The sequence below is a fragment of the Molossus molossus genome, unplaced genomic scaffold (assembly GCF_014108415.1).
Source record: "Molossus molossus isolate mMolMol1 unplaced genomic scaffold, mMolMol1.p scaffold_m16_p_15, whole genome shotgun sequence".
Classification (NCBI taxonomy): Eukaryota; Metazoa; Chordata; class Mammalia; order Chiroptera; family Molossidae; genus Molossus; species Molossus molossus.
The window spans coordinates 45,455,765-45,474,746 of NW_023425350.1; the positions used below are offsets into that span (position 1 = coordinate 45,455,765).

The 18,982-nt window shown below is 36.2% G+C and overlaps 1 protein-coding gene across 1 annotated transcript in view; it reads right to left on the minus strand.

Moving 5' to 3' along the window:
• The window catches only part of LOC118630792 (WD repeat containing planar cell polarity effector), a 359,956-nt gene that overhangs the window by 33,462 nt on the left and 307,512 nt on the right, over window positions 1-18,982 (minus strand). Inside the window, exons 15-16 of the mRNA XM_036262931.1 lie at window positions 10,980-11,142; window positions 8,660-8,662 (exon numbers count right to left, since the gene is read on the minus strand). Coding sequence (XP_036118824.1) covers window positions 8,660-8,662; window positions 10,980-11,142 — 166 coding nt within the window. The remainder of the gene's footprint in view (window positions 1-8,659; window positions 8,663-10,979; window positions 11,143-18,982) is intronic.

An 18,982-nucleotide genomic window follows, 5' to 3' on the forward strand; every position in this document is an offset into this window, starting at 1 on the left:
TGTTTTCTGTCTATATGGCACCATCTTTCTTAGGTTATTTTTTTTGCTTTCCATAATTGCCTCCCTGAAAGTTTTAATTTTTAAACTTTTTTCATCTTGACATAGAAGATATGGAAATCTAGATTGAAAAATAACTGCAGGAGCCCTGGCCAGTGTGGCTCAGTTGGTTGAGCATTGTCTTGTGCACTGAAGGGTTGCCAGTTTGATCCCCAGTCAGGGCGCCTACGGAAGGCAACCAATAATGTTTCTCTCTCACATTGGTGTTTCTCTCTCTCTCTCAAATTAAAAACAAAACAAAACACAAAAAACTTGTTTCTCCTTTTTCTTTTTTTTTTTTTTTTTAAAGAATTATCTGTAACAAAAATAAATTAAAAAAACAGAACAAAAAAAACCCTGCAGGAGACCCATAACTGCTTTCAGGGAGAGGGAGAAGCTCCTTAAAGTGAATCTCTTTAAAATGGAATTGAAAATCATAGTAAATAATGACAATCTGACTAAAAATAAAAAGTAAAAACATGTAGATAAGCTTATTTTATCATATATAAAAATATAGGTTATAATTTCAATTCTGCATAAATTCTTAGGAGACAAAGAGTAACTCAATTTGATTTGGCGGGTGGGAAGCGGTCCTAGTTTTCTGACCAGATGATATGTATAGCATCTTTGACACAGACTTTGACAGCATGCATGATCATAAAAGAGGGTCATTTTTTTCAAGAAATATTTAAGGACTCTCTTTGTGGCTTCTATTAATATTTTACTAATAAACTCATTTTCTCTTGCAGTTTTTTAAATTTTATTATCCTTGTGGAATTTCTCTTTTTTTAGTTGATTGGTCTAAGTTCCAATCAGCTGAAAAACCGTATTCTCATTTATGGGTTTTGCATGAAATTTACACATCTCCATTTTATTGATGTCACAAAACAGTCTTTTGTTTTGTTCAAAACTTTCAGTTGTTTTGAAATATGTTTGTATTACTGTGTTGGGCATTTTCATAGCTGACAATCAATGAAAGCACTGGTAAACTAACAATAGGTGGAGATAAATGCTAGTCTTCACTGGGGAGTATGGACTGAGTTTACAAGTAGTTATTTTATTCTCCAATATTTCACATTATGAGGACTGTTGTTCTATGTAACCACAGGGTTTCAGATAATAAATAAGGACCCCCTGTAGCTGAAATTTTATGTTTTCAATGCAAACTTATGAAGTTTGAATGCTTAGAGCTTTGTGGCAGAGAAGTACTGTGCAAATAGTACATGTCACATGAAGTCCACTAATAAAGGAAAATGATTTCAAAATACATAATATTAATAAGGCTTTGTACATGAAATTATACCTTCATGTTTTTCATTTGTCTTAGTTAATAAAAAATACATTCCAAACCAAAACACTGTCACTTAGGATATATAAATTTGGGAATTTTGAATATTTTACGGTCTTTGCTTTCTAGTTCTACCATTGGAGAACTTCCATTCCATAAAAGAGCTATGAATCTGTAAAACAGCACAATTCCTCACAGCTTTTCTTAAGACACATTAAAGCTGCAACAAAATGTAACTTCTCTTTCACAATAAGCTTTATTCAGTGGATCAGAAAACAAAAATAAGAAAATTCATAGGAGACCAGATTAGGCTGGAGAGAAAATGGAAATATTTTTTTGTTCTTCAGCTCCCATTTTCTCATCAGCTTTCTTAATATAGCTAGAGATTCAGTGAAAACCTGTAAGCATTTTAGGTCGTTAAATTGCTGATACCCTTTAATTTTTGTTTTAAAAGAGCTTGAGATTGTCTATGTTCTTTGGAAATATGTTTAAGATTGGCTAGTTTTTAAATCAAATACTGAGGCTTGGAAAATGATGTCTCTACTTAGTTTCTAGTTTTATAGGCAGCAAACATAACACACCTAAGTAGGAATAATATGAACTTAACTAGTTCTATTATACATTGTTATCTTAATAGCTGAACACGTTGGGCATGCCCTGTACATTCCACATTTATTTCAGTTTAAGATGCAGAAATGAACTTCCTAGACATATACCATATGTTCTCCTCTTATGCCAAGTTAACAAGAATTATAAGACTGAGATGAATAAACAAGGTCAACTTAGGCTGAGCCAAATTAGACAACAGAGTAATTGTCAAATTTTCTGTTGGCAGGGACAGTTGTATTGAGCCAATCTTCATAAATTACAGTCTATAATTTATTTTTCCTGGTAAGTCAACCACCAAATTGACAACTTTTTGTTGGTAAACATTGAAAAATTTCATTAATTATATTGTTTATAGGTATACACAAGGATTCTAAATGGGTGTTTTTATTCTAACTTAAGGAAAAATGGCTTAGATACAAATCAAATAACATTTTGCCAAAATTAAATAATTTTAAATAGGATAATATTTAAAGTTTCTTAGGTATGAATTAAGATATAATAAATAGCAGAAAATTAAACAGTATTATAACTAATTTATGACAGTAAATATCAAAGTAGATAAATTTGCTACAAATAGAAGGTTTATTTACCCTGAAATAAAGAATTGTAGACCTTGTATGAGTACTCTATATATTTTGGAAATTAACCCCTTATCTGATGTATCATTGGCAATTATGCTCTCCCATACAGTGGCTTGCCTTTCCATTTTGACGGTTGTTTCTTTTGCTGTGCAGAAGCCTTTTAGTTTGATGTATTCCCATGTGTTTATTTTTTCCTTTGTTTCTGTTGCCTTAGGTGATGTATCAGTGAAAATTCTGCTGCATATGATATCTGACATTTTGTTGCCTACAGTTTCTTCTAGGATTTTTATGGATTCATGAGTCACATTTAAGTCTTTATCCATTTTGAGCTTATTCTTGTGTATGGTGTAAGTTGATGATGTAGTTTCATTTTTTTGCATGTAGCTGTCCAATTTTCCCAACACCATTTATTAAGGAGGCTCACTTTACTCCATTGTATGCTCTTGCCACCTTTGTCAGATATTAATTGAGCATAATGTCTTGGGTTCATTTCTGGGTTCTCTGTTCTGTTCCACTGGTCTATATGCCTGTTCTTGTGCCAGTACCAGGCTGTTTTGATTATAGTAGCTTTGTAGTATAACTTGATATCTGGTATTGTGATCCCACCTACTCTGTCCTTCTTTTTCAAGATTGCTGTGGCTATTCAGGGTCTTTTTTTGGCTCAATATGAACTTTTGAAGTATTTGTTCTAGTTCTGCAAAATAATGTTGTTGGTATTTTGATGGGGATTACATTGAATCTATAAATTGCTTTGGGTAATATGGACATTTTAAAGATGTTAATTCTTCCAATCCATGAACAAGGTATATGCATCCATTTTTTAATATCTTCCTTTGTTTCTTTTTTCAATGTCCTATACTTTTCTACGAACAGGTCCTTTACTTCTTTGGTTAAGTTTATTCCCAGGTGTCTTAGTTTTTTTGCTGTAGTGGTAAATGGGATTGATTTTTTTAGTTTCTCTTTCTGTGAGTTTATTATTGGTGTATAAAAGTGCTGTCAATTTCTTTTTATTTCTTTTTTCTTTATTGATTTGAGAGAGAGAGAGGAAGGGAGAGGGAGAGAGAGATAGAAACATCGATGAGAGAGAACATCAATAGGCTGCCTCCTGCATGCCCCCCTGCCCCGGAGATTGGGCCCCCAACCTGGGCATGTGCCCTGACTGGGAATCAAATTGGCACTTCTTGGTTCGTGGGTCGATGCTCAACCACTGAGCCACAACAGCCAGGCTGCCATCGATTTCTTAGTTAATTTTGTATCCTGCTACCTTGCCAAATTTGTTTATTAAATGTAGTAGATTTTTGTTGTTGTTGTTGTTATGTGCCCCTAGCGGGAACTGAACCCGGGACTCTTTGGTCCGCAGGCCGACAGACACTCCAGCTGCTCAGCCAAACTGGCCAGGGTAATCTAGTATTTTTGATGGAGTCTTTAGGGTTTTCTACATACAATATCATGTAATCTGTGAATAATGACAGTTTTACTTCTCTTTTCCAATTTGGATCCCTTTTATTTTTTCTTTGTGTCTAATTGCTGTGGCTGAGACTATATTGAATAAGAGTGGTGAAAGTGAGCATCCCTGTCTTGTTTTTGTTCTTAAGGGAAATGCTTTTAGTTTCTGCCCATTGAATATGATGTTGACTGTAGATTTTTCATATATGGCCTTTATTATGTTGAGATATGATCATTCTATTCCCACATTGCTGCGCATTTTTATTAGAAATGGGTACTGGATTTTGTCAAATGCTTTTCCAGCATCCATGGATATGATCATATGGTTTTTATCTTTCATTTTGTTTATGTAGTGTATCACATTTATTAATTTGCAAATATTGTACCAGCCTTGTATTCCTGGGATGAATGCCACTTGGTCATGGTGAATAATTTTTTTAATGTATTGTTGGATCCGATTTGCTAATGTTTTGTGAAGGATTTTGGCATTTATGTTCATCAGGAATACTGGCCTGTACTTTTCTTTCTTTGTAGTGATTTTATCTGGTTTTTGAACTAGAATTATGCTGGCCTCATTAAAATGAATTTGGAAATCTTCCTTCTTGAATTTTTTGTAATAGTTTGAGGAGAATGTGTATTAGTTCTTCTTTGAATGTCCATTAAAACTCCCCCATGAAGCCATCTGGGCACGGGCTTTTGTTTGGTGGGAATTTCTTGATTACAGCTTCAATTTCCTTAGTTGTTATTTGTCTGTTCAAGTTTTCTATCTTTTCTGGTTCAGTTTTGGGAGACTGTGTGTTTCTAGAAATTTGTCCATTTCACCTAGATTGTCTAATTTGTTAGTATATAATTGTTGATAGTATTTTTTTTAACAATCCTTTGTATTTCTGTGGTGTCAATTGTTACTTTTCTTTCATTTCTGATTTTGTTTATTTGGGTTGTCTCTGTTTCTTGGTGAGTCTAGCTAAGAGTCCATCAATGTTGTTTATCTTTTGGAAGAACCAACACTTTGTTTCATTGATCTTTTGAATTTTTTTTTTTTTTTTAGTTTCTATGTCATGTATTTCTGCTCTAACCTTTACTTTTTCTTTCCTTTTACTTGCTCTGGGTTTTTCTTTTTGTTTACTTTCTAGTTCTTTCAGTTGTAGGATTAGAAAGTCAGTTAGAAATTTTTCTTGTTTCTTGAGGTAGACCTGTAGTGCTATGTACTTCCCTGTCAGGACTGCTTTCACTGAGTCCCATAGATTTTATGTTGTTGTGTGTTTATTTTTATTGGTTTCCAGGAAGTTTTTAATTTCTTCCTCAATCTCCTTGGTAACACATTAGTTGTTTAATAACATGCTATTTTGGCTCCATGTATTTGAATGTTTTTGCGTGTTTCTGTTGTAATAGATTTCTAGTTTCATGTCATTGTGACCTGAGAAGATGCTTGATATAATTTCAATCTTCTTGAACTTGTAGAGACTTACTTTGTGTGCTAACATGCACTCTATTTTTGAGAATGTCCCATGTACACTTGAGAAGACTGAATTCTACAGTTTTGGGGTATAATTCTCTGTAAATATTTATTAAATCTATTTGATCTAGTGCATCATTTAGAGTCTCAGTGTAGAGGACCTATCCAGTGATGTCAGTGGGGTGTTGAAGTCCCCTGCTATGCTTGTATTGTTGTAGATTTTTCCTTTGAAGTCCTCCAGAAGTTTTAAAATGTATTTTGCTGCTCCTATATTAGGTGTAGATATGTTTACCAAGGTTATATCCTCCTGTTGGATAGATCCTTTTAATATAATTTAGTAGCCTTTGTCTCTAGTTATGGTCTTTATTTCAAAGTTTATTTTATTGGATATGAGTATTGCTACCTTCGCTTTTTTTTTCCCCGTCTGCTTGGAAAATATTTTTCCATCCCTTCACTTTCAACCTATGTGAGTCTTTTGTTGTGAGATGGGTCTCTTGTAAACAACATATATATGAGTCATGCTTTCTTATCCAATCAGCTATTCTGTGTCTTTTAATCAGAGCATTTAATCTATTTAAATCTAAGGTTAATATTGATATGTACTTATTTATTGTCATTTTTGTTTATTATTGATTATGTTTCTCTTTCTATTTCTTCTGCTTATTACAGAAGTCCTTTTAACATTTCTTGCAGTGTTGGTTTGCTGCTAATGTATTTCCTTAGCCTTTTTTTTTTTTTTGTCTGGGAAGCTCTTTATTTCACCTTCTATTTTGAATGATAGCCTTGGCCTTGCTGGACAGTGAAGTCTTGGATTCAGATCCTTGTTTTTCGTTACCTTGGATACTTCATGCCATTCCCTTCTGGCCTGTAGTGTTTCTGTTGAGAAGTCAGCTCAGAGCCTTATGGGGGTTCCTTTGTTGCTTATCTCTTATTGCCTTTAGGATTCTGTCTTCATCTTTAATTTTTGGCATTTTAATTTTCATGTGCTTTGGTGTAGGCCTCTTTGGGTTCTCCTTACTTGGAGCTCTCTGTGCTTCTTGAATTTGTATGCCTTTTTCCTTCATCAAGTTAGAAAAGTTTTCTGTCACTATTTCTTCAAATATATTCTCTAACCCTTGCTCATTTTCTTCTTCTTATGGCACTCCTATGATGCAGATGTTGTTATGTTTCATTTTGTCCCATAGTTGTTTTAAGCTGTCTTCCTGTTTTTCAATTTTTTTTTTCTTGTTGGTTTTCTGATTGGGTGACTTTTTCCTGTCTTCTAATTCACTGATCCAATTCTCAGCTTCCTCTACTCTGCTGGTTATTCCTTCTAATGTGTTCTTTATTTTTGCTATGTCATTCTTCATTTCCAATTGGTTGATTTTCAGTGTTTCTATATCTTAACTCATGCTGTTGAGCTCTTTACTCATGCTGTTGAGCTTCTTCATAATTATTACTCTGAACTCTACCTCTGATATCTTGGTTAATTCCATTTCATTTATCTCTTCTCCTGTAGATTTCTCTTGTTCTTTTTGGGGGGATTTGTTTCACCATTTTGGCTGTCTTGGTAGCTTTTGGAGTCTGCTAAATTTTCCCTGTGGGTGATGGTGTTCCTACCATCACCTTGATTTGGCTTGATTTGGCATCCTCTTTCTGTCCCTGTTTATACAGGTTCTCTCCAGCTGCTTTTCAGTTGGTTTTTCCTGATGATTTGTCTCTATTTTAGTTGTAATTCCATTTTGGTTCTCGGAGACGGTCAGTATAGACATTCACTCCACCATCATTTTTCCTCTCTTTACTTCTTTTTGTATCTCCTTTTTATCTCTTGTATTCTGCCATTTTCAGTGCCTTTTATTAAATTTTATTTTGAGTCTATTTTCATTTGGATACTTTGTAATTTATTTTTCATTTCTGAGATAATATTGTCTTTTTCTTCCTTTTCTTTCTTGAGTTTAATGAACTTCCTCCACACCTCCCACTACCCTCTCATCCTTGCCCCCTCTACTCTCCTCCTCCTCCTCTTAGTGTTTTTGTCTTCTAATTTGGAGGGGGTTTCCATGTATCAAGTTTCTTGTTATATTTAATTCTGTTTGAAATGTTGGTGCAGTATTTTTCTACTTCATGGTGTTTTTTTGGGGGGGGGAGGGGGATAGGATTTTCCTCAACTGAGATGTGTTGGTTTTCATTTTCTATTACCATGAAGTAACTCTGTATGGAACTGTTCATATTTTTTCTGTTTATTTTTGTGGTACTCTGTTGTATTTTGTGAGATTTTGGTTCAATGCAACCTTTAGTAGAGCAGAGTCTAGGCACTTGTTGGTTTAAGAAGAGATGTGTGTACACACACACACACACACACACACACACACACACACCCAATGGAACAGAATGGCAGATCCAGAAATAAACCTTTCCACTTATGGCCAATTGATTTTTGACAAAGATGCCACTGTAATTCAGTGAGGGAGAGGAGTTTTTCAACAAATGGTACTGGGAAAATTGGATTTCCATGTATAAAATAATGAACTTAGATGCTTATATCACATCACACATAAAAATTAACTCAAAATGGAATTAAAGTACTAAAACTTCTAGAAGAAAATGAGACAAATTGTATGTCTTTAGGTTAGAAAAAGAGTTTTTATATATAACACAAAAAGCACAATCAGCCCTGGCCAGTTTGGCTCAGTGGTTAGAGTGCTGGCCTGTGGTCCAGAGAGACCTGGGTTCGGTTCCCGCTAAGGGCATGTACCTTGGTTGCAGTTTGTCCCTGGCCCTGGTTGGGTTATGCGGGTAGCAGCCACTTGATGTGTCCCTTTCATCTCTCTCTCTCTCTCTCTTTCTCTCGCTCTCTCTTTTTCTCTTTCTCTCTCCCTCCCCCCCTCCCTCTCTATCTGAACAAAAAATGGGAAAATGTCCTCAGGTAAGGATTTTAAAAAAAAAAGCACAATCAATGAAAGGAAAATTGGATTTCAACAAAATAAAATTTTGCTCTTCAAAAGGCACTATTAGAAATGAAAGGGCAAGCCATAGACTAGGAGAAATTATATACAAATTGTATATCTGATAAAGGACTTACATTTAGAATATATACAGAACTCATAATTCTATAAGAAGACAACTCAATAAAAAACGGACAAAAGTTTTAAATATGTTTTACCATAGAGTATATATTAATGGCTAATCATCACATAAGAATGATCAACATCATTAGTTATTAGGAAATACACATTAAAATAGTAATGAGATACCACTCTACACCGACTAGAATGGTTATAATAAAAAAGACTGACAATACCAAGCGTAGGTGAAGATGTGGGGAAACTGGAGCCCTCATACATTGGTGGGTATGTAAAATGATACAATCACTTTGGAAAAACAATTTGGCAGTTTCTTAAAACTAACAATACAAACTTACAACATAACCCAGCAGTTTTACTCCTAGATATCTTCCCAAGGGAAACAAAACATAAGATATCTCAGAGACTTATATGTGAATATTTATAGCAACATTATTCATAATAGCCCAAAACTGGAAACAATACATATATCAGTCAGCTAATTAGTGGGTATACAAAATGTATTATATCCATGCAATATTATAATGTTCAGCAATTAAAAAGTAATAAAATACATGATGTGACATGTATGAACCTCCAGAACATAATGCTAAGTGAAAGAAACATAATACAAAAAACAACATATTGTGTGACTCCATTTATATGAAATTTCCAGATTGTATGATTCATTTATATAAACTTTCTCTAAGACAGAAAGCAGACCAATGATTGTCTTGGGCTGGAGATGGGAATGGTAATTGACTGTAAATTGGACCAGGGACTATTTGGGATGATGGAAATGTTCTAAAACCACACTGTGGTAGTATTTGCAAATTTTATAAATTTACCAAACATCACTGAAGTGTATACTTACAATGGGTGAATTTTATGGTACATATAAATTATACCATAGTAAAGTTGAGATAATAACAGTGGCTGCCTGCCTTTTCACCTCCCAATATTTCCTCTATAAGCAATACGAAAAATAAAGGGAAAAATAAAACTAAATGAAAACCACACATCTAGCATGACTTGAAGATAGAATGTTCAAAATTCAAAATAATTTTAAGTGAATGGAAAAAATACCAAATCCCAGTGTATGATCTCTCTAACTCCTGGTGTTCTTGAGGATCAGAGCATGGACTACAGCAAGGGATCCAAAATTAAAAGTACCATGCAATTTGAAGAGACAGGCTTTTAGCTTTTCTGGAGGGGAGATCAAAGGCAAAAAAAAAAAAAGAGAGGCACCTTTGGGAACTGGGTATGAAGGAGGAAAGACACATAAGGGGAAAATTTAGGGTTCTGCAAGACGAAAGAAGGCCAAAAAACGAGGTAATGCAACTCTATCAGGAATGTGCAGAGAGTTTAATTAGCCCCTCTTTGTTCTCTCATTTCCAGAATCTCCCTGTTAAATTTCTGGCTAGCCACTTAACCTAATAAGCAGACTAGTAGAACTGTGGCCTTCCCTATTCATTAATTGTCAAGTTTGTTACTTTACTCATGGTGAGTTTGATGTTTTTATTGACAATGCTGCTGGGTGGGGTATTTCCACTCTTACACTCAAGTCAGCTATTGGTTTTCGCAGCCTATCATACCCTACTAAAACTATAAGGTTTTGAACTAGCTTGGGTGGTGGTGGGAGGATGGGAGCAATTTCCTAGAACATCACAGATTGCCATATATAATATATATTCATATATATCATGTATTATATATTCATATATATCATAAGTGATATATATGAAAAATGTGGTCTCTTCACAATTATTGTATATAGTTGGGATCTTTAAGGGCAGGTATGTAAACTACAGACCAAGCTAAAAATCCTGCCCACTTTCTGTTTTATCAATAAAGTTTTACTGCCACAGCCACTCTAATTCATTTATATATTTTTTTGTGGCTGCTACAAGTAGTTGTGAGAATTTGTATGGCCCACAAAGCATAATATATGGCCTTTTACATACAAATTTTGCTGACCTTTGCTTCAGAGTATTATCATCATCATACTTAACATAATTTTCATTATAAATAACACTATTACTTTAGTGTTTTTAATTTCAAATTTATCCTTATGTTTATTTTCTTAATAATCCAATGTAGCAAGCTGAATAGATATTAAATTTTCATTTATCGGATTTCAAAAACTAATGGCAAGCTTGCATAAGTATACCATATAAATTATAATTCAAACTAAATATTCAAAAAATTAATATTTTAATCTAACAGTCCTAAAAGTTAACAACAGAATACAAACAATTCAATACATTATAATAGTAATTTCATTTTGGCCTTGAAGAACACTAATTCTAATAGTATTTTGTTCATTCAGTTCTGCCTCCATCATGCCTGCATGACTAAAACACTGCAAAGTCTTAGACATGAGACAATGCACATTTTTTTTCTGACATTTTGAAATATCACTGCTTAACTATTAGTTCACATTTAAACAGGGAATATTTAAATTGTTTAATACTAAAAACTTTTCGTTTATGCAGCAATTTTCTTAGTTCAACATATCTTACCTGTTAGAAGAAACATCCAATGTTCTTTGTTGAATAATATGTCTATGAATTGAACAAAAGGGAGGGAGGTTGTCTGGAAATGTGTCTTCTCCTTGAGATGTTAAAGATAGGCCAAGAAAAGCTTCATTTAGCATATCCCCTCTGTCCAAAGGTCCTAGGAGTTCTGTTAAAAAATAAGATATGGATCAAATACAAATATAATTTCTGCTAACTCCTTTATAAGTATGATCACAGGGAACCCTTTATATACTCCAATGAAACTTTCACAAAAATTTGTCCATTTCCTGTGTAGCTCACAGTGGAAATCCTATAGTCACATCCAGTATTTATACTTAGCTCAACTGAGGCTATCTGATAACTGAATAATGAATGTTTCTGAGTTCACATTTTAGCTGGGCTGGTGTGGCTCAGTGATTGAGCATCGACCCATGCACCAAGAAGTGGCCGGTTCAATTCCTGGTCGGTTCAATTCCTGGTCAGGGCACATGCCCAGGTTGTGGGCCCAATCCCCATTGGGGGACATGTAGGAGGCGGCCAATCAATGATCTCTCTCATCGATGTTTCTATCTGTCTTTCCCTCTCCTTTCCTCTCTCTCTCTAAAAAAAATAAAAAATAAAAATTTTTAAATTCATTTATAACTTGCCTATTTGTAGTGTTTTTACCTGCATTTTATTAATTGAATATTATATTTTGTTGTTACTGGAATATTTTATTAAATTGTAGGAAGTGAATTATTTATCTTTCTCACATGTAGCACACAATTTGAAAACAAAACAAAGGTAAATATCCTTTTCAACACATACTCTTAGTAGAATTTTAAAGTGTATATAGTTTGCTATTCCCATATTATACAGATATACAGAGAAACATAATGAAGTTGTGAAAAATATGTACTTGTTAAAACATAAACCTATTAAAAGCCAAAACCCTTAGGACCACACTGTGTGTGAGCCAAACTGGCCAGGGCTGATAACCATTTTTATGTGTACAGTTTAGTAGGATTAAATATATTCACGTTATTGTGTAACGGATCTTCAAAATTTTTCATCTTGCAAAACTGATAGTGTACACTCATTAAACAACTCCCCATTTCTTTCTCCCCCTAACCTTTGGTAACGACCATTTTAGATGCTGTTTCTATAAATCTGATTACTTTAGATACCCCATGTAAGTGTTATCATACATTATTTGTATTTATGTGACTGGCATAGTTTGCCTAGCATAATGTCTTCATAGTTCATGTTTTAGCATGTGACAAGATTTTCTTCCTTTTTAAGGCTGAATGATAATCAACTGTATATATATACCACATTTTGTTTATTTTTCTGTTGATGGACACTTGGGTTGCTTCCTCTTCCAGGCTATGTTTTCTTCCAGGATTTTTATGGTTTTGTGACTTACATTTAATTCTTTGATCCATTTTTAGTTTATTCTTATATACGGTGTAAGGAGGTGATCTAGTTTAATTTTTTTGAACATATCTGTCCAATTTTCCCACACCATTTATTGAATAGACTGTCTTTGCCCTAGTGTATGTTCTTGCTTCCTATGTCAAATATTAATTGGTCATAAAGGCACAGGCTTATTTCTGGGTGCAGTGCTGTTCCATTGATTGACATGTCTGTTTTTATGCCAGTACTAGGCTCTTTTGATTACTATGACCTTGTAGTATACTTTGATATCAGGAAGTGTAATACTTCCAACTTCATTCTTCTTTCTCAAGATTGTTGAGGCCATTGGGGTCTTTTCTGGATTCATATAAATTTTTGGAACATTTGTTCTAATCCTGTGAGATATGCCATTGGTATTTTAATACGAATTGTGTTCAGTATATAGATTGCTTTGGGTAGCATGGACATTTTAATTATTTTAATTCTTCCTATCCATGAACATGGGATATGCTTTCACTTATTTGTATCTTTCTCAATTTCTTTCTTCAGTATTCTATAATTTTCCAAGTATGGGTGTTTTACCTCCTTGGTTGAATTTATTTCTAAGTACCTTATTTGTTGTTGCAATTGTAGGTGGGATTTTCTTAGTTTCTCTTTCTGATAGTTCATTATTGGTATATACAAATGCCACCAATTTCTAAATATTAACTTCATATCCTGCTATTTGACTGAATTCATTAGTCATTTCTAGTAGTTTTTTGATGGAAGCTTTAGGGTTTTTATATACAGTATCAAGTCATTTGCAAATAATGACAGTATTACTTCTTCTTTTCCAATTTGAAAGCCTTTTATTTCTTTTTGTTGTCTGATTGCTGTGGCTAGAACTTCAGTACTGTGTTGAATAAGAGTGGTGAAAATGGACATCCCTGTCTTGTTCCTGATCTTGAGGAAAATGCTTGTAGGTTTTGCCCATTGAGTATGATGTTGGCTGTGGGTTTGCCTTATATGGCCTTTATTATGTTGAGATATGTTCTCTCTATTCCCACTTTGTTGAGAGTTATCTTAAATGGGTGCTGAATTATATCAAATGCTTTTTCTGCATTTATTGATATGATCATGTGCTTTTAGTTTTTTCTTTTTCTTTTTTAAATCCTCACCTGAGGATATTTTCCCATTTATCTTCAGATAGAGTGGGAGGGAGTGGGGGAGGAGAGAGAATGAGAGAGAGAAACATCAATGTGAGAGAGACACATTGATTGGCTGCCTCCCACATAACCTTGACCCGGGCCAGGGACCAAACCACAGCTGAGGTACATGCCCTTGACCAGAATCGAACCTTAGACTCTTTGGTCCATAGGCCAGTGTTCCAACTGCTGAGCCAAACCAGCCAGGGCTGATCATGTGCTTTTAATACTTCATTTTTTTTATGTGGTGTATCACATTTATTGATTGTAGATATTGTACCAACCTTGCATCCCCAGAATAAATCCCACCTGATCATGGTGTACAATCTTATTAATGTATTAACTGAATTTGGTTTTGCTAATCTTTTGTTGAAGATTTTAGCATGTATGTTCATCAGGGAAGTTATCTCATGATTTCTTTCTTTGTAATGTCTTTATCTGGTGTTGGAATTAGGATAATGCTGGCCTCATAAAATGAGCTTGGGAACCTTCCATTCTCTAAACCTTTTGGAATAGTTTGAGGATAGCTGTTAGTTCTTTTTTAAATGTTTAGTAAAATTTGCCTGTGAAGCTATCTAATCCAGGACCTCTTGTTTGCTGAGAGTTTTTGTTTTGTTTTTTATTACTACTTTTATTTCATTAGTTGTAATTGGTCTATTCAGATTTTCTGATTCTTCCTGATTCAGTTTTGGAAGATTGTATGTTTCTACAAATTTATCTATTTTGTCCATGTTGTCCAATTTGTTAGCATATAGTTGGTCATAATACTTTCTTACAATCCTTTGTTATTTCTGTGGTGCCAGTTGTTACTTCTCTTTCATTTCTGATTTTATTTATTTGGTTCCTCTCTCCTTTTTTTTTAATCCTCTCCCAAGGACATTTTTTCATTTTTTTTGTTCAGATAGAGTGGGAGGGAGAGAGAGGAAGAGAGAGAGAGAGAGAAACATCGGTGTGAAAGGGACACATCGAGTGGCTGCCACCCGCACGACCCAACCAGGGCCGGGGACAAACTGCAACTGGGGACAAACTGCAACCGAGGTACATGCCCTTAGCGGGAACCGAACCCGGGTCTCTCAGGAACTCAGGCTGACGCTCTAACCGCTGAGCCAAACCACCAGGGCCCTCTCTCCTTTCTTCTTGATGAGTCTGGTTAAAGGTTTGTCAATCTTGTTTATCTTTTCAAACAACCAGCTCTGGCTTTCATTGATCTTTTGTATTTTTTTAGTCTCTATGTCATTTATTTCCATGATAATCTTTATTATTTCCTTCTTTCTACTCACTTTGAGCTTTGTTTATTGTTCTTTATGTAGTTCATTTAGGTATAAAGTTACATTGTTTGAGATTTTTCTTGTTCTTGAGGCAGGTCGGTATTGCTATGAATTTCTCTCTTAGGATTGCTTTTGCTATGCCCCATAGGTTTAGGGTTGTTGTGTGTTCATTTTCTTTTATTTCAAGGTAAATTTTGATTTCTACTTTGACCTCATTGTTGACACGTTAATTGATTAGTGACATGTTAATTAGCCTCCATTTGTTTTTTTTCTTATAATTGGTTTCTAGTTTCATACCATTGTGGTTGGAGAAGATGCTTGATATGATTTCAATCTCCTTAAATTTATTGATGCTTGTTTTGTGTCCTAATATGTCATCTGTCCTAGAAAATGTTCTGTGTGTATTTGAAAACAATGTATGCTACTCTGCCACTCTCTGAGGTTGCCTGGTCCTCCTTTAGAGCCTTCCAAAGAAAAACTCTGGAGTGGGCCCAGGCTGGCCATGACCCCCAGACCATTCCACAAGGCACAAACTCAGTAGGGCAGGGTGACTGGTGTTGGGAGGATGGGGCTAGTGGGTCTCCTGCTTGGGGGCTAGTGCAGTCAGGCACTTAAGAGGAAAGTGGCCCCTACTCCAAAACCATTCCACTCAGTCTCTGCCAGAGTCTCCAACCCTAGCTCCCCCTGGAGGAGCACACTGCAGATTCAGGTTTAGTGCAGCCAGCTGGCCCCACTGCAAGAGCTAGCTCAGCAGGGCGGCACCACTGAGACTCAGGAGGACAGATCGAAAGTCTCCAGTTGGGGATGGTTCCAGCTGAGCATGCAGGAGGGAGCAGGCATGTTCCCTCCCCCCTGCTCTGCAGTTGCACAACCCAATACCCCTCTGAGTCCTGGAAGAGAGTCTCCAAGGAAGACATGCTCTGAAGGTCTCAGCTCTCAGCAGTGTTCTTCTCCCCTAGAAGTGAGCTCAGCATGGTGGGACCACTGGGACATGGGAAGACAGATCAAAGAGTCTCCCATTGGGGGTGGTGCCCACCAAAACTGCAGGGGCAAGACTGGCCCTTGTTCTAAAGCCACACAGCTCAATGATTGTCTGAGTGTCTGCCAAGAGCTTCTCTAGAAAAAGTACACACCAAAGGACCCTATTTGGTGCAGTCAACAGACCTTTCTACAGGACTTGAGCTTGGCAGGGTGGCATTGCCAATAATTGGAGGTGCGGGATAGTGCATGCCCTAGGCTGGTGCTATAAGAATAGGAGTGCTCGCCCTGGCCGGTTTGGCTCAGAGGTTAGAGCGTCGGCCTGCGGTCCAGAGAGACCCGGGTTCGGTTCCCGCTAAGGGCATGTACCTCGGTTGCAGTTTGTCCCCGGCCCTGGGGACACTCGATGTGTCCCTTTCACGTCGATGTTTCTCTCTTTTTCTCTCCCTCCCACTCTACCTGAACAAAAAATGGAAAAAATGTCCTCGGGTGAGGATAAAAAAAAATAATAAAGAAAAGAAAAGGAGTGCTCAACCCTGGGAAGATGGTGCCTGAGGGCAGTGTGAGATAGGGACTCAGCACAGGGACTTCAGTGGCTGACCCTCCAGCTCTCTCCACGGGGCCATGCCACCCAGATCTTCTATTTATGACTCCCATATGTCTCGAGTCACCCTCCCTCTACCAGAGTCCCAGATGAGTATCTAAGAGCAAGATCCTGTGTATTGGCCACTAAAGAGATCACCTGGGTTTCTAGCACATTCCCTCCTCTTCCATAAGGACAAAGTCCCTGCTGATTTTCACTGCCAGATGCTATGTAGGCTCCTCATTCCAGCTCTGGTGCTCTGGGTTGGGGATCCTGGCATGAGCTGAGACCACATAACCCTTAGAGTGGACTTTTGCAGCCGAAATCCCTCTGGCTTCTCAGCTGCTACACATGGGTGCAGGGCCTAGCCCTCTCTGCATCTCCCCACTTCTTATCACTCTCTATGTAGTTTCTTCTGTAAGTCCTTGTTATAATATTCCTGTTCAGCTGTACTTCAGTTGGTTGTTCTAGTTGATTGGTGAATAATGTAGCTCGAAATCTGGTTTGCGCTGGGAGTGAAAGTGAGTGTGGCTTGCTCCTATTTCCATAGTCATCTTGGAATCTCTCACATTTATTCTTATTCTTCCTTGTCATGAAGTTTGGCAGGTTACTCTTAAGTCAATGAACAGTTGCTTCCAAGAATATCGTAACCTGATTATTGGCGTTATTATATTTGTTACATCTGTTAACAATTTGGGTTACACAAATTTGATTTTGTTGGTATCATTGTGAAATTGATGGCCATATTTGAGTTCAACGACCAAGAACCTGGATGATATCTTGTTCATTGCTTTGCTGTTTGTCTTTTAAAACTTCAGCGACTGTCCAAATTGAAGGATGCCCTACTATTAGCTTTTGAAATTTGCTATGCAAGCCTTCCATTATGTTTCTTATCTTGTTATGGCTGTTCAGTACATATCTATAAACATTTCAGGTTTCTGGTAGAAATCTTGAAGCTTCTGGTCTTCTTCTGCCTCTGCTACACCTTCCACAGACATACACTCTCTTGACATAATCCATTAGGTCATCTAAATTTTTTTCTGCATTCTCCACAGAGTACTCGAGAGTTTCATTTACATATTTCAGAGGCACAAATGGAAGTCCAAACAACATAGATGCACACTTACAGGTACTACTTTCTGTTGTCGTATACTCATGTGTTAGACGCACAGCGGATATTTTTCACCACAGTGATTACGAAAAGTGAAATAAACATCCTTTTACTTGTGAATTGTTAGAAGTAGTTGGCTTGCATTCATAGTTGTGATCATGGAATCCATCATGCATAATGAAGGGTTAATGTAAAGATTCCTTTCCCATGCAAATGTAAGTACTTTCTTACGTATATAAGTTTCTTTTCTCCTTTCCATTGTTAGTGCATAAATTAATGGCATAGTATAACCCAGTATGACACTGTGCACAGTAAATAACTGAGTGAACTATGTTGGTGCCATCCTAAAGGTGCCATCACTGAATAATATGGTGCTATACTTAAGTATCTAATATTATTATATATTGTGTGAATAAGAAGTCTTTCATCATCTCAAGCACTGGAATCATTAATAAGAAATGGTTTTTCACATCTAGTAACTTTATACTCTACTAGAATTGAATTCAATACAATGAAGTTGGGTTTGGAGATCGATGTCTGTTTTGAATTCTGTTTTCTGCTTGTGTCTTTAATGAGTTTCTTTCTGGTAGTGTTAACAGGACCTTCTTCATCATTAATATCATAGAGAGTTCTTTGAAGTAACTAAGATGGTGTTGCATTTGGCTCTTTTCTGCATGTCATTTTAACCTATTCAATGCTTTCCTAATTTCCCTGTCAACATCAACAGTGTGCTGATGTTTTCCTGTCACATCTTGAATGACTATAATGCTATCCACATCCTGACTCATTGTACATTGGGCATTGCAGATTCTCCTGTCTTCATGGTGCCAGTACCTTTCACTCCTGTCTCTGTTAAAGGAATGGAAATAGTAACAAAAATCATTGTGATGTAGCATTGGCTTTTCTTTTGGTGAGTATACTATTTCTGCCATATTCTACCAAGGTTTTCAAGTAAAGATGTTATATTGCCAAGCAAAGAAGAAGGGTAGTTTTGTTTTTTTTTTTTTCTTTTGTAGCCCTCTGACCAATAGTTCTTAGTTTATTGGTAAGGGTAACATTACTAATGTCTTATGGATTTGACACCCAGTTGAGTAGGGCTGGATCAGCCAGTAAGTAGAAACCAGACAAGGATGTGGTGGTCCATGCTGACTGAGAGGTAAGTGTGGAAGTCACACCCTCTAAAACCTGTCCAATAATATGTGGCAAATGCTTCTTGCATTCATTCAGCTGCAATTGTATCTCTATAGGCATGGATTCAAGGGAAACATCACATGTTAACCCTGGGTGATGGGATAGTTATAGGGGGTTTAATTAGATTCCCAAGTATCCCCTCATGGTGCTTAGGACTGCTATGTGATAGGAGAGCCACACCAATTCTCACTCCTGAGCAAATGGGATACTCTATAAAGTATTTACATCAACACATTCGTCATCCCTTTTACTTGGCAGCTTGACCTAGCTCCTTCTTCCAAATTCCAACCTTATTT